Here is a 15175-nt window from a genome sequence, read left to right as displayed (position 1 = left end):
AGGCTTTCTGCAAAGGTGACAGCGACAACTCAGGAAGCTCAAGCCTCTCACAAGTATTCAAAGCTGTGGCCGTTCTTTGGGCACTTACCCTGTAAGAGCTTCTGGAGAAGGAAAGCAGGTGAAGACATGGGAACAAGCACATGATTAAAAGGAAATAAAAACCATTCAAAACACTCACACCCATACCTGGCACTCAAGGGAAGTAAAGCTAAGGAGGCCTCTCCATTAAAACACACACACACACGCACACACAAAGAGGTTAGTGTTTAAAAAAGAAAAAAAAAATGGGCTGGGCATGGTGACTCACACCTATAAACCCAGCACTCTGGGAGGCCGAGGGCGGAAGGATCACTTGAGCCCGGGAGTGCGAGACCAGCCTGGGCAACAAAGGAAGACTCCATCTGCACCAAAATAATAATAATTTTTTTAAACAAAGAAAAAGAGGCACACTAATGTTAATCAGCGAGCCCAACTTGGCGCTAGTTCCTTGGGAAGGGCTCACTGGGGAAGGTCACCGGTTGAGGAACCAAGTTACAGCTCCCATGACTTGGGGTTTCAGGGCAATCTAACTCCTCAGTTACCCACCAGCTCTACGCTGTGTCCAGCCCTCTGCAGGTTGCGATAAAGAGCTGAGGAGCACCATGACTTTGCTGCACAAGTAGCAGAAGGGAGAGGCAGACTGGCAGCCTTTCTCCAAGAAATACTGGGAGCGCCCCATCCTCTAAACGAACCCGAGACCCTCCTACCTCCTGAATGATCTCCTTCCGCATCCATCGTCCATCCATCCTCAGCCCCCAAGTCTGACAACTCCCCCTTCAGCACCCCATTGCTGAAGGGCACAGTACTTTCTGGCAGTGGCGGGGTGATGGCCTTGTCCCTGGGGCTCGAGCTGGTCTCTGTGCAAGAGTCTTCAAGCCCTGAAGTGCTGAAAGAATCTGAGCAGTGTCCTGGGGAAGCCACCAAAGGGACACTTTGGCTGCTGTCTGACATGCAGGTGACACAGGTGGCATCTTCCACCAGGATGCCCGCCCGGTCCGGCGACTCTTCACTGGGGGTGGTCGGTGCCAGGCAAGAGGCCAGGGAGATGTGGTGTGCAGAGATATTTGGCTTACTGTCCTTGGTGGGGCTGGACAGAAGGCTCTTCAGGCAGCTCACGTAGGTCTTTGGTGGTAGTGAGCCCTCTGCTGGTAGGCCTGGCAAGGGGAGGCCAGCATCCGGCGGGGCAGCAGCTGCCTCTGCTGTGGCAGGCTCCGCAGTGTCTGGGCTCAAGACAGTTTTCTGGTGAACTGGGACACAGCTCTCTTCCTTCTGCCCTTGGAGCTGACTGGCCTGACACACACGACCTGCAACCTTGCCAACCGTGGTGGCCAGCACCTGTTCGGTTGCTTCTGAGATCACTTGGGAGATTATCTGGAAGGCAGCCCGCTCAATCTCCTCATTTCTATCCAAGCCCTCCTCATTTCTATCCAAGCTCTCCTCATTTCTATCCAAGCCCTCCTCATTTCTATCCAAGCCCTCCTCATTTCTATCCAAGCTCTCCTCATTGCCCAGTTCTCCCTCGACACCTCTGTCCTGGGCTTTGGCGTCTGCGACTGGGGGTGCTGGCGCCACATCGTCCTTTGCCAGCTCTGTGTGAGCCGACTCGATGAACCTACTTGGCAACTTCTCTGCTACATACTCTTCCTCCTGCACTGGCCCCACCACCTGGGATGAGCTGCTCTTCCCCTTATCTTCTTCCCCCTCTAAAGAGGCCAGGCTGGGGCCCTTGCTGTTCTCCAATTCCAAGACATGCTCCCGAGACAACAGAGCTTCTTCAAGCACCTTTTCCCCCAACACGGCATCACCAGTCCCTTCGGCCCCACCTGTCTCTCTTGCCCTCTCCCCAGAGCTATGCTTCTCTGCGGGGACTGCGGGGTAGCCTGGCTGGACCTTCCTTGGCACCCTGCTGAACGGGGAATCTTGCTTACACACCTCAGCTGATTTGCTGGAGAATAGTACACCCTTTGGGGATGAAAGGGGGCACTCTAGAGGAATCGATTTGGCTTCACCACCTGTCAGGGCTAGCTCCAGCTTTGTACTGTCATCTCTGCGTGTTCCTGGTCGCAATCTCATGTCTGTGGTGTTAGGAAAAATGCCCGAGGACTCTGATCTTCGGCAAGGTGGGTGTGTCTGGAGCAATGCTGGGGGCTCTGCAGGCAGCTTGCTCACGGTGGACAGTTCCTTTTCTGGAGGCTCTGTGACACTGGGGGGTGTGGACACTACTTTGGGACAGACATCTTCCATGGGGAGAGGTTCCTTGATGGCAGGGTCAGCCCTCAGCTGCACAGCACCAGCCTCCACCTGCTGCTCATCATGGCTGCTGACATGGCCTTTTTTACGAGAGAAAAACCACCACCAGCCGAGGAGCGCCAGCATCCCAGGCAATGCCAAGGGGAAGAGCGAACGGAACTGGATTGCCATCCTGGAGGCTTGAAGTAATTATACCTGGGGAGAGCAGGAGAGCGGGGAGGAGGGATGTTACAGAGCCAGGTAGGAGGATACTGGCAACCGCACATGCAAGACAGTCAACAGGGTAGGGCTGGAGCCATCTCCTCCGCCTTCCCTGCCCTCCAAGAGGAGCACACCTCTCAGCTCGTACCAGTCCACCCTCTGTGTGATCCACTGGGGGTCAGTGGCCAGGAAGAGGCATCTTCCCCTCCATGCTCCCCAACTCACGCACCCTCTTGAAACAAACCGAGCATTCTATTCTTTAACCCAAATCCCTCCCTTCATCACTTCATGATGCCAAATTCTCCCTATGTTCCCCAAAAAGGGGCTAGCTCTGCTCAGTGTGGCTCAGTTCTCTAAACTCACAGAACATTTTTTTCTATCAAGTGGCATCAGAGCATTTCAAACCCCCATGGAATCCACATGTACATGGTTCCCTCACATCTACCCATAAAATCATGAGTCAATGAAATGGAACTTTGTTACTCAGCAATTAGAGACAGTGAGAATGAAGGAGGAATAAAATTCCCAATGGCTAAGGAGATGCTCCAGGGTGAGGGACCAACACAGCAAACTGCAGCATGAAGGTCCAGGTCAGACTTGGAAGATTCAAATACAGGCGCTCCCTGATCTTCCAAGGCTCAACTGAGAATTTTTCAACTTTACAATGGTGGGAAACAATACCCATTCAGTGGAAACTATACTTCCAATTTTGGATTCTGATCTTTTCCTGGACTACCGATAGGTGATGCGCTACTCTCTCGCGATGCTAGCTCCCAGTCATCCACTCTATCACAAGGGTGAACAACGGGCACTCCAGAGTGGACAGTGTTGCTAGGTGATTTTGCCCAACTGTAGACTACTGTGAGTCTTCTCAGCTCATGTAAAGTAGGCTAGGCTAAACTATGGTGTTCAGTAGGTTAGGTGCATTAGATGTATTTATTTTCGATTTATGCTATTTTCAGCTTACAATGGGTCTACCAGGATGTAACTCCATTGTAAGCTGAGGAGCATCTGTACCATCGTGGGGTCAGTGAGGGTGTCCTAGGGACCCACTGCGTAGTCTGGACTTTATCCTGCAGACAACAGAGAACCAGCATAGGTCTGCAAGGCACACACACCAAATTGTTTCTAGAAGGCAATTCTGGGAACAGGATGAAAAGTGCATCGAGGCTGGGCACAGTGGCTCATGCCTGAAGCCTGAAATCCCAGCACTTTGGGAGGCAGAGCTGGGCAGATCACCTAAGGTCAGAAGTTTGAGACTAGCCTGGGCAACACGGTGAAACCCTGTCTCTACTAAAAATACAAAAATTAGCTGGGCATGGTGGCAGGCGCCTGTTAATCCCAGCTACTCAGGAGGCTGAGGCAGGAGAATTGCTTGAACCCAGGGGGGTGGAGGTTGCAGTGAGCCGAGATCAAGACTCCATCTCAAAAAAGAAAAGTGAAGTATATCGAGCAGAAGGAACCTAGAAACCTAAGTCAGTTAGGTCTAAGCAAGGAGGAATAGTAAGGGCCTAGAAGAAGGCAACAGACATGTAAAGGGGATAGAAAACTCAATTTTTCCTCATCTGTAAGATGGGGACACATCTCTTAATGGATGGTTGGTATAAGGATTAGCTGAGATATAGAAAGTTCTTTGCAAAGCAGTTAACACTCATTAAAGGTATACGATGGGCTTATTCTAGAACACTTACATTCAATGCTTCCTATGCCAGCAAACTTTAAATCTCTCTGCCAAAGTAATGTCTTTCTAAAACCAAAAATCCTTGAACAGACAAGCTGAATTACACCTTATTTGGGTTTGTTTTCTTTTAGAGATAACAAATGCACATGTTTTAACAACTCATATTGGTTTGACTTACATTGTTTTCTGGCAGAACCAGAACATCAGTACTTTTAAAAGTTCCCTGAGAGGTTCTACTTTCCAGCCAAGGCTGGGAACCACTACTCTAGGACTCTGCTTCTGAAAGTGCGATCCATGTACCAGAAGTCCTGAATATTGCCTAGGACCTTGCTAGAAATGCAGTATCCCAGTCTCACCTCAGACTTGCATTTTAACAAGATCCCTAGGGGATTGAGAAGGCCCTTACAGTTTGTGAAGGAATGCTAAGGGGTGTGTTCTGCCCCTGAAGTGATGAAGTGGGGGCAGTGGTAGTGAGAAGGTCACCTCCATTTGAAAGTCCCTATATCTTTAAAGATAAACTTTCTTGCTGATATTTGAAGCAGCAACAATGATAGCATTTGAAGCACAATGCAGGGCTAGGCAGTGGCCAGGGCTAAGGCTTTACATCAATTCCTCAGGGAAGAAATTTAGTGCTACCGTTTTGCTTCACATTCAAACACAGAACCTTGCTAGATTGTTTTCCTTTCATCTCGCTGTCGTCCAGGCTGGAGTGCAGTGGTGTGATCTCGGCTCATTACAACCTCTGCCTCCAGGTTCATGCAATTCTCCTGTCTCAGCCTCCAGAGTAGCTGGGTCTACAGGCGCCCACCACCACACTTGGCTAATTTTTGTATTTTTGGTAGAGACGGGGTTTCGCGATGTTGGCTAGACTGGAACTCAAGACCTCAGGTGATCCGCCAGCCGGCCTCCCAAAGTGCTGGGATGACAGGCCACGGCGCCCAGCCAAATGAATTACTATCTTGAAGGTTAAAATAGCTCAAGGAGGCTGGGTGCGGTGGCTCACGCCTATAATCCTAGCACTTTCAGAGGCTGAGGCGGGTGGATCACGAGGTCAGGAGATTGAGACCATCCTGGTTAACATGTTAAACCCTGTTTCTACTAAAAATACAAAAAAAAAAAAAAAAAAGAGAGAGAGAGAGAGCCGGGCGTTGTGGCGGGAGTCTGTACTCCCAGCTACTCGGGAGGCTGAGCGGGAGAATCACTTGAACCCGGCAGGCAGAGGTTGCAGTGAGCCAAGATAGTGCCACTGCACTCCAGTCTGGGTGACAGAGCGAGACTCAAAAAAAAAAAAAAAAGCTCAAGGCATACAGCCAAGGGATGGGTACCTAAATTCTCTTCCACATTAAATCTGGAACCCATTATTCTAGAACTGTGGGGAAGAGGCGCTATATGAGCCAAGAAAAGGGGAAGTCTGTACTACCTTTCCGGAGAGCCTTATGATAGCTCTTAAAAGCTCATAACCACATCCTACAACTCTGAAATCCCACACTTGGCATCTTTAAATTAAAAAAACAAAAACAAAACCACAACAAAGAAAAATCCACAAAGCCAAGCACCTGTGATCCCAGCTACTTAAAGAGGCAGAGACAGGAGGATCGCTGAAGTCCAGGAGTTGCCACCAGCCTGGGCAACACAGTGAGACTAGTCCCTTAAAAATTTTTTTTTCAAAATGTTTTTAACCCACGTACCTCTGCACAGGCTGAGGCATCATTTGAAACAAAATTGGGATTAACAAACATTTCAGGGGAATCACTGCTAGGTAGATTACGGAATCCACGGACATACCGATGTTATCGAAAGAAGTTGATCTCATGTGCCGACATGGAAAAAATCACCTGGATACGTAAAACAAAAAGGTACAGACCACCATGTGTATGGAATGTCTATGTTCACATAATCCCATGGAAAAACTGGGAAGGACACACAACAAGCCATTCAGTTGTAGGAGAGGGGAAGTTTCTACACACTGATCTTGTATCCTGCAAACTTGCTGAACTCACTAATTCTAACCATTTAGTAGATTTCCTTGGGATTTCTTACCTACAGATAAAGAGTCTTACTTCCTCCTTTTGGGAGGAGAGATTTTTAATTTCTTTCACAACGGTTCTCCAACTTGGCTTCACATTAGCATCATCTGGTAAGCTTTTAAAAGCCCAAGGCCAAGACAGCACCAGCCCTATTAAATCAGAATCTTAGAGTGAGGCCCCAGCAGCAGGGTTTTTTTTTAAACCAAGGTGATTACAATGTGCAGTCAAGTTTGAGAATCACTGTTCTGAGGCCAGGTGTGGTGGCTCATACCCAAAATCCCAGCACTTTGGGAGGCGGGGGTTGGAGGTAGTGGAGGGGGCGGCAAATCATTTGAGGCCAGGAGTTTGAGACCAGCCTGGGCAACATGTGAAACCCTGTCTCTAAAAAACATTAGCCAGGTGGTATAATTCCAGCTGCTCCAGAGGCTGAGGCAGGAGGATCACTTGAGCCAGGGAGGCAGAGGTTGCAGTGAGCTGAGATCGTGCCACTGCACTTGCAACAGAGTGAGACCCCATCCTGGGGGGAAGAAAGAGAGAATCACTGTTCTGTAATAACCCGCCCACACCCCAAAAAGTGGTAATGATGGGAGATTTGCCTTGTATTTGCTTTGTGTTCAATTGTCTTTCAAATAAAAGAGTAAAGACAGGGAAGTCTCCCTAAACCTATTCTGGTTTGGGGGCTGCCCAATAAAAATAATTTTATTTAATTTTTTGAGACGGGAGTTTTGCTCTCGTTGTCCAGGCTGGAGTGCAATGGCGTGATATTGGCTCACCGCAACCTCTGCCTCCCGGGTTCAAGTGATTCTTATGCCTCAGCCTCCTGAGTACCTGACATTACAGGCATGCGCCACCACACCCAGCTAATTTTGTATTTTTAGTAGAGACAGGGTTTCTCCATGTTGGTCTGGCTGGAAAAAATAATTTAAAAAAAAAAGAGTAAGGACAGTTTGAGACGGGAAAGTGGCTATGAGGAAAGGCTGCAATGGATAGGGGAGTGTGCCCATGGCCTGCTGTCAGAAGATTCAAATCATACCTAACAGGGCACATGCCAGCAGGAAGAGGAGTGGAGTCTAAACCCAGGTTTTCATCCAGTCAGTTTGTTTGTTTGTTTACTTATTTATTTATTTAAGACAGTCTTGCTCTGTCGCCCAAGCTGGAGTGCAGTGGGCACGATCTCGGCTTACAGCAACCTCTGCCTCCTAGGTTCAAGTGATTCTCCCACCTCAGCCTCCCAAGTAGCTGGAATTCCAGGCACACGGCACCATGCCTGGCTAATATGTGTGTGTGTGTGTGTGTGTGTGTGTGTGTGTGTGTGTGTGTGTGTGTGTGTGTGTTTTAGCAGAGATGGAGTTTCACACCATGTTGGCCAGGCTGGGCTCGAACTCCTGACCTCAAGTGATCCACCCATCTTGGCCTCAAAAACTGCTGGGATTATAGGCGTGAGCCACCGCGCCTGGCCAGGTCAGTAAATTTAGATTGTGATTCCTTATTAACTAGGCAATCCCATTTCACCCAGATTTATAGCTGTGACTCCCATAGCAATTATCTGATCACAGGAAAAAGATTAAATGGGATGGGGTAGAGAAGAAAAACAATCCTAACAGCTACCCCACCGGGGGCTAGTTCTCCTTATTTTACCTATCAAGGGCCCAAGGCCGCAGACTCTAATTGGCTGTCTGCTCAAAACACAAACCACCTCTCAAGATGGCTGGGAGAAGCCCCACCCCTTTAGAACTAAAAGTTGATCCCAAGGGGTCCTGCCTGTCTCCAGCAGTTAGTTGCTGGTCCCACACCACACCACCACACCCAGCCTCCCAAGATCCCATAAGGGGGCTATACTACAGTGAGGTAGAGACCCAACACTCAAAGCACACACCTCTGCCCTGGCTTTGGTCCTGTACCCTGGGCCACCCATACCCAGTCCCCAGCACCTTCTGTCACTAGGCTCCCTGCACTTCACCTGCCCTGTTCTCAGTCCTCAGACAGAATGCACAGAATCACCACTGCAGGCCACAACACCCATCTCTGCCTGCTGCTCTGTAGCTTACCAGGACACCACCACTAGCCCTCCCTGCCCAGCTTGTTCCCCAGAGACTGAGGCTCTAAGCCCTCAGACCACCACCTCTAGAGTCACCCCTATAGTCACTGGAGCTACTGAAGAATTACTGCCTGGAAAACATGGTTTCTACAACATTTCCAAGCCAGGGAAGGCCTCCTAGAAGGCACTGAATACTGCTACCCATTTCACCCAACCCACAGAATCCAGGATGTCCCACCTAAATTCCCAGTGCCCATCTCTCCCCAGCCTTCACCCCGCACTCTGGACTAGAGCCAGAGACCCAAGGCTGAGCAATCAGGAACCAGGTGTCACTGCTTCTATGCAGTGAGTGGCTCAAGATAAAGCCCTTCTCACACCATTGCTTCCAGGAACAGAAACTGCCTGGCTTGAAGCGCTCCACCAGCACTTGAGAACAGAGATTACCAGATCCCTGAAGAGCAGAGTGGAAGATGTGTTTTTTTCCTTGCTACCAGGGAATTGTGCCTAGAGATGTGAACCATCCTCCAACAAGAACAGAGCCAAGAGACCCTGGGATCAGCAGGCCTTGGCTGGGTCTCACTAAGGGCACCCATTGCCAGGAGACACCTCACAGATGCCCCTCTACCAGCCCCCACTTCCCACTAGTCAAGAAATCAGCTAGGCTAGGTGCGGTGGCTCACGCCTGTAATCCCAGCACTTTGGGAGGCCGAGGCCGGCAGATCATGAGATCAGATCAAGACCATCCTGGCTAATACAGTGAAACCCCGCCTCTACTAAAAATACAAAAAAAAAAAAAAATAGCGGGGCTTGGTGGCGGGCACCTGTAGTCCCAGCTACTTGGGAGGCTGAGGCAGGAGAATGGCATGAACCTGGGAGGCGGAGCTTGCAGTGAGCTGAGATCGCACCACTGCAGTCCAGCCTGGGCAACAGAGTGAGACTCCGTCTCAAAAAAAAAAAAAAAATCAGCTAGCCCCTCACTCCCTCACCCCTGAGCCACTCTCACCTCAGTCAAACAGACTTCTTGGGAATTGGTAAGATGCCATTTTGCCCAATTTACGTGGTCCGACAGGGCTACAAGAGGTGGTATAAAATGCATCAGCCTTTCCTGAGTGCCCAGGTAGTGCCACCTCTTTTCATACATACACATACCCCTTTAGCCTTACAAGGCTCTTCTGACATCTTCCTTCCTGCACTGGGCCAGACTCTTCGGAGTTGCTCTCTTTGCCCTGAGGTGTTTGTTTTTGTAAACCTGAACTTCTCAACATTTAAGTGGTATCACAGTAGTCCCCAAAGCCTTCCTACTCACAAGCTAATCAAAGGCTGGCTCCTCCCCCAGGCCCAGGACTAAGGGCAGACCTGTCTGCAGTCAGACAAAAGCCTCCCAGAAGGATGCTGCAGAGCCCTGCCCTAGGGTTGGTGGGGAGGACACTCTGTCATTTTGAATCTGTTGGAATTAAATAGCTGCCTGCTTATTTTTAGCAGGTCCATTTGCCTGGGAATAGATGCATACTGGCTAGTTGCCAAGTGGTCACACAGAGCTGAAGTTAGGCACGTGCTACAGCCACAGGCCTCAGCATTCATCTGCTCACTCCAGGTTCCAAAGGATCTCTTCTTTCTTCAGGGAGGTACCTGCAGCTTCTCAGAACAGCCCTCAGAAAAGTAATGGCCTCACTCTCAACTCAGCTGACAAACCTGGTAACTGCAGGCTACAGCCTTCTGCTAAACAAGAAAACAAATCCCTGGCAATGGTACAGAGAGTGTTGGTCCCAGTGACTAAGCCAATTTGGCTGCAGTTACTGCAAAAAGAGCCGCATGTAACTGATGGGAAAGTCCACCATAAAAACAACAGCTTAGGAGCCAAGTGCCCAACAAGCCCAATTTGGGCTTGGGCCTGGTAAGTGAAGCCACATCCACTTTGCGTTCTGAATGAACATTTACACTGGAATTTGAACATTTCTTCCATTATTCCAGTGTTCACACTGACAAAGGCTGTCCCCAGGTGTTCCACCAATAGGAAGGAGCCTGCCCAAGACACTCCACCTCCAGAGTGCCCAGCTCATTAAGTTCCTGCTGAGGGACTCTTCCCCTTGAAGGGGGTCTTCCAAGGGCAGGGAATCAGAACCTAAAGCCCAGCACTTCAGCCACTGCATTCAGAGAATGACAGCAGACTGTGGCCAGGCAGAGGCATACTCCCTTCCATGGGAGTTTGGTGGAGGAAAATCACAAACTCGGAGTTCTCCGCAAGATTCCAAAAGCGCCTCTTGGCTTGTATCAGATGCATTTACCTATTTCCTCATCAGGTCACAGTCATTCACCTTGCTCATTCATTCAAATATGTTTAAGTTGCTATAAGCAGCAGATTCTGATCACCAGAAGCACATGATTCTGATGGAAGAATCAATCTCTCTCACTCACTCACACACACACCCCTGCGCCACAAGCAGCTGAGAAGTGGGCAAAGGGAGCCCAGGAAGGCTTTCTCAAAGAGGACCAGGATTTCCTTAGGCTGCAATGGGTGGGTAGGGAGGGGGAAAGGACATAAATTGAGGTTCTAATATCTCTGGGCATGGGAGGGAACAGTGAGTCCCAAAGTAAAACAGGAAGAAATCCTAGGAGCTGAAGTGCTGGTCAGGCGAGACAACGAGTTTGACCTTTGCCACAGGAGCCATAGTCGCAGCAGTTGCAACATGGTAAAGTAGAGTAGGTCACAAGAGGTAAAGGTCTCGGTGACCCTCAAGAGTGACTGCTATCCAATACTGGCAGCCACTTAGTCATGGGAGGTTACTGAGCACTTGAAATGTGACCAGTGTGACTAGGGCACTGAATTCTACTTTAGGTTAACTTGAACTCTCCACCTGCAGCTGGCAGCTACCTACTGGACAATGCAGCTCTAAAGGGTGTTCCCAGAAGGCCCCAATGAACAGGAGGGCTGGATACATGCTGCAGCCGCCAACACCTACCTTGCTGGGTAGTGCTCGGTTCTGCCACCAAGGGTGGGGGCGATGGTAGGCCTGGGCTGTGCACCCTCAGCAGCATGGCTGGGCCAGGAATCAGAGTGCTGGAGCCATGGCTCAGGTGTTGGTCCCAGCCCAGCCTCAGTGCTCACAGGACTGTTACCTTCATCCTCAGGGGCCTGTGTAAGTCACAGTAAGCTATGACTTCATGTGGGTACCCTAGAGATCCCAAATTAGCTCACAGTGGGGTTGTGAGGTCCTGTCCAGGACTGTCCCCCACCCTCCATTGTGATGGCCCACAGAGAAGCCAGGGGGGCCAGCACCACCAGACCAGCATACTTTGTGGGTGCTTCTGCCCTTCCACGTAGAGCAGCTGTCAGGAACTCGGGACACTTTCCCAGCCCAATTCACAGAAGGAAGGCCAGAAGGCCAGAGGCTTAACCCAGTAGTGTCTGAGTACCTGCTTGGCAAAGCCTTCTACGGCCAAAATGAAAACCCTGAATCCACTACCAGGTGCTCTAGGTAAGACAAGCCAAAAGCCAGAAATACCATCTCTGGACATGGCCTCAAAGTAAGAGCTCCGCCAGCCCAACTAAAAGTTAAACCAACTCCTGCTCTGGAAAACTTAGTACCCGAGGGTGAACTGCCCAGTCTCCTTCCTGCTCTGCTGGCCAAATCCATGGCAGGTCCAAGTCACATGCCTCTTTTTGTGAAGGAAAAATCATCAGCACCTCCTACAAAGGTCTTCCTAATCACTTCATTTTGGGGGTAGGGGTGTGGATTTTAAAACTTTGAAGACTATGTCACACTCACCTTGCCCCTCACCTCTGGCCTTGACAACCATCTTGCTTTACAAGTGAATTCCGCCAGGTTTCTAAAGATGGTCACAACACAGGTGCCAGGAATGCCTTCCTGGGTACATGGAGTTCCCGCCCACGACCACAGAAGACGTTACACAAAACTGCCCAAAAGGTATGAAATGGCAATCTGACAACAACCTGACTTAAAAGCCAGTAAAGACATCAGAAAAGATGTTGGTGTGCAGCAAGAAACCCTTCGCAGCACCTCACATGGGCAAAACCAAAGAGCTAAGACCCTGATCTTCCTAATGGCAGACAGTGAACTACGACCACCCCAGAAATCACATAAAAGCATAGAAGGTAATTTCTATTCAACAAATAATTACTGGCACTCACAGAGAAAAGCATGGTGGGACACAAATTAATCAGGCAAGGCACTGCCCTCGAGGCACTTTCAGTCTTGGCGGGGAGGAGTGGAGGGCAGAATTTAAAAAAAAAAAAAAAAATAGCCCAAACAGGCCACCACGGTAGCTCACGCCTACAATCACCAACACTTCGGGAGGATTGCTTGAGGCCAGGAGCTCAAGACCAGCCTGGGCAATATAGTGAGACCTTGTATCTACAAAAAAAAAAATTTTTTTTTAATTACCCAGGCATAGTGGCGCACACCTGTAGTCCCAACTACTCGAGAGGCTGAGGTGGGAGAATTGCTTGAACCCAGGAGGCAGAGGTTGCAGTGAGCCGAGATCGCACCACTGCACTCCAACCTGGGCAACAGAGTGACACCTTGTCTCAAAAAACAAGCAATGACCTTTTCTCCAGTGGGCCTGTTACTGCCACTCTCTGCTACTGACCAACTGAAAGTTTTGTCCATAGGACATGGAAGTGCCCTGTTAGGGGTGAAGGAGGAACAGAAAATGGGGTGCCAGTGTCCTCAGACTAGAATGTTCTAGTATCTTGGGGTAGGAATGAGAGAATATAAGCCTGAATGCCAGCATTATGGGAGCCAAGGAGAGTTGGGATGCCCCATTCAATATATAGACTTTCATTCAAGACCCATCTTCAGCCAGGCACGATGGCTCACACCTGTAATCCCAACACTTTGGGAAGTTGGAAGATTACTTGAGCCCAGGAGTTCGAGACTAGCCTGGGCAATGTGGTGAGACCTCATCTCTACAAAAAAAAATTTAAAAGAATTAGTCGGGCATAGTAGTACATGCCTCTTGTCCCAGCTACTCAGCAGGCTGAGGTGGGAGGATCACTTGAGCCCAGGAAATCAAGGCTGCAGTGAGCTATGATGGCATTACTGCACTCCAGCCTGGGGGACAGTGAGACCTGTCTTTAAAAAAAAAAAAAAAAAAAGTAGGGGGGGACCCATTTTCACCACTACCTGGTACCCAAATCCAGATCGCCACATTTATAACTTCTCTAAAAAGTGAAGCCAGACCTTCTGCTGGCCTGGCCTGGCGGAAGGGCTCCACAGGCCTAGTTGTCTGCTGACTTCAGCCACCCAACTGAAGGCCCAATCCATGCCTTCAAAGATGCCTGTCCCTGCATGGATCGGCTGGCTTCTTGTGGGCCACAAACCACGCACACCTTCTCAGCAAGCTACTGAATGATGGGCTCCCCCAAGACAAGGAAATCAACCAAGAAAGGAGGGGCACTGGATCCAGAAACGAGACAAGAGAAGGGGAGAGGGAATTCCAAGGCTGAAGGGGAAGCAGAGCCAGGGAAAAGGGATGCGCCCAGGAGAAACGTGGAACCGTTGCGAGTATCTGGTATGTGAAGCCACAGTGAGAGCCACTTTCCCCCAATGACAGGCATTCCACAGCAATGGTGGAGGCTGCGAGGTGGTCAGGGAACTGGTGAGAGAGACAGAAAATTAAGCAAAAGAAACTAAGGAAATTAACTAGGAGAGGAGAAGAAGAAAATGAAGGAAAAGAAGAAATATGGGAAACTAAAAACCTTGCAGCCATAAACAAGGTTCATATTATAATAATGTATATTCTGAAGAGCAACTTGACCAAAACTTGGGCTATCTCTACACTGGGATGATGAGGGAAGAAAAAAGCATAGGAACGAGCTAAATCCTATCTCCCACAGCAGAAAAACAAATCAGATAATAATCCTTAAAAAGAAAGAAAATAATACTACTGACAATGATGGGGACAGCTGGAAGAATTGAAAGTAATGGGGGTGGGGGGCAGTGGGCAAAGGACTGTCCTTTCAAGCCTTGTACACAGTCAAAAGCCAAATCCTTTCTACAAGTAATGTTTTGATAGAAAACACATTATTAAGATACATACAAGTAGCAATGCATGCTCTATTACCACACAGCTTTATGTTTCTTATTAACCATCCTAAATTTGCATTAATGTCAACTCATCTGTGTACAAACTTGTAAGGCCTTATTTTCCTATAATAATTGATGCCAATTTTGCTTCAGAGACCCCCAACTGCCCAGCTGACATAATAGTAATATCAAAAAGAGAGCATGCTTATTGGCAGGTTAGATCCCTCTGGAAGCAAGGCATTGAGGGCTAGCCAGCATCAGATGGCTGGACCTCTCAGGGCCAGTCATTTAACAAAGAGTTGAACACGCACTGTGAGCCAAGTTCGCTGGGCACATAAGGCAAAGAGATCCCTCAGGAAGCAAAGGTGGAAGGAAGGGTAGAGAGTCAAATTACAGGTAAGATACTGCAAAGATTCCGCGACTTAAATATAAAGACCTGCAGCCTCTCTCAACTGATTGAGAGAACTGAACCCTAAGGCTGCCCTTGCATGTGATGAATTACCTATATCCCTGTGCATGTAGCAGGGCACCAGCTGGGAGAGTTGAGGAACGGTCACCTAGTCCTTTTCTGTGTGCTGTGGTTGAAATGAGAAAGGCTGGATGGAGCACTTGGAAGGGGAAGCTGCAGACAGAATGAGGCGGGAATGCCTCTTGGAAGAGGTGGCATCAGAACTGGAACACTTGAGAACTGTGCCAAGATCTGGGGGGAGGCAGGAGGAGAGCGGGGAGAAAGTTCCAGGCAGGAAGAACATGTGCCAAAGTCCTAAGGCAGGAACAGGCTTGGCTGACTCAAGAGGTAGCAAGAGGGGAGGTGAAGATGAGGTCAGAGCATGGCTCTCAGAGAAAGGGCTCTCCAACATCACTGCGCGGAAGGCCAGTCGGACTCGCAAGA

The 15175-nt window shown here is 49.3% G+C and overlaps 1 protein-coding gene across 8 annotated transcripts in view; it reads right to left on the bottom strand.

Annotated features, from left to right (window-relative positions):
• Positions 1-15175, bottom strand: part of AKAP1 (A-kinase anchoring protein 1) — a 36186-nt gene that overhangs the window by 13407 nt on the left and 7604 nt on the right. For 4 of the 8 annotated variants that reach the window (XM_009432710.5, XM_063798060.1, XM_009432712.5 and 1 more), the window contains one exon: positions 747-2484. In XM_009432710.5, the coding sequence (XP_009430985.2) occupies positions 747-2460 (1714 nt within the window). In that variant the 5' untranslated portion in view covers positions 2461-2484. 8 annotated transcript variants of the gene reach the window in all.

Source organism: Pan troglodytes, chromosome 19, assembly GCF_028858775.2.
Source record: "Pan troglodytes isolate AG18354 chromosome 19, NHGRI_mPanTro3-v2.0_pri, whole genome shotgun sequence".
Lineage (NCBI taxonomy): Eukaryota > Metazoa > Chordata > Mammalia > Primates > Hominidae > Pan > Pan troglodytes.
The sequence above is the reverse complement of the archived record's forward strand: the minus strand, read 5'-3'. Positions and strand labels throughout refer to the sequence as shown.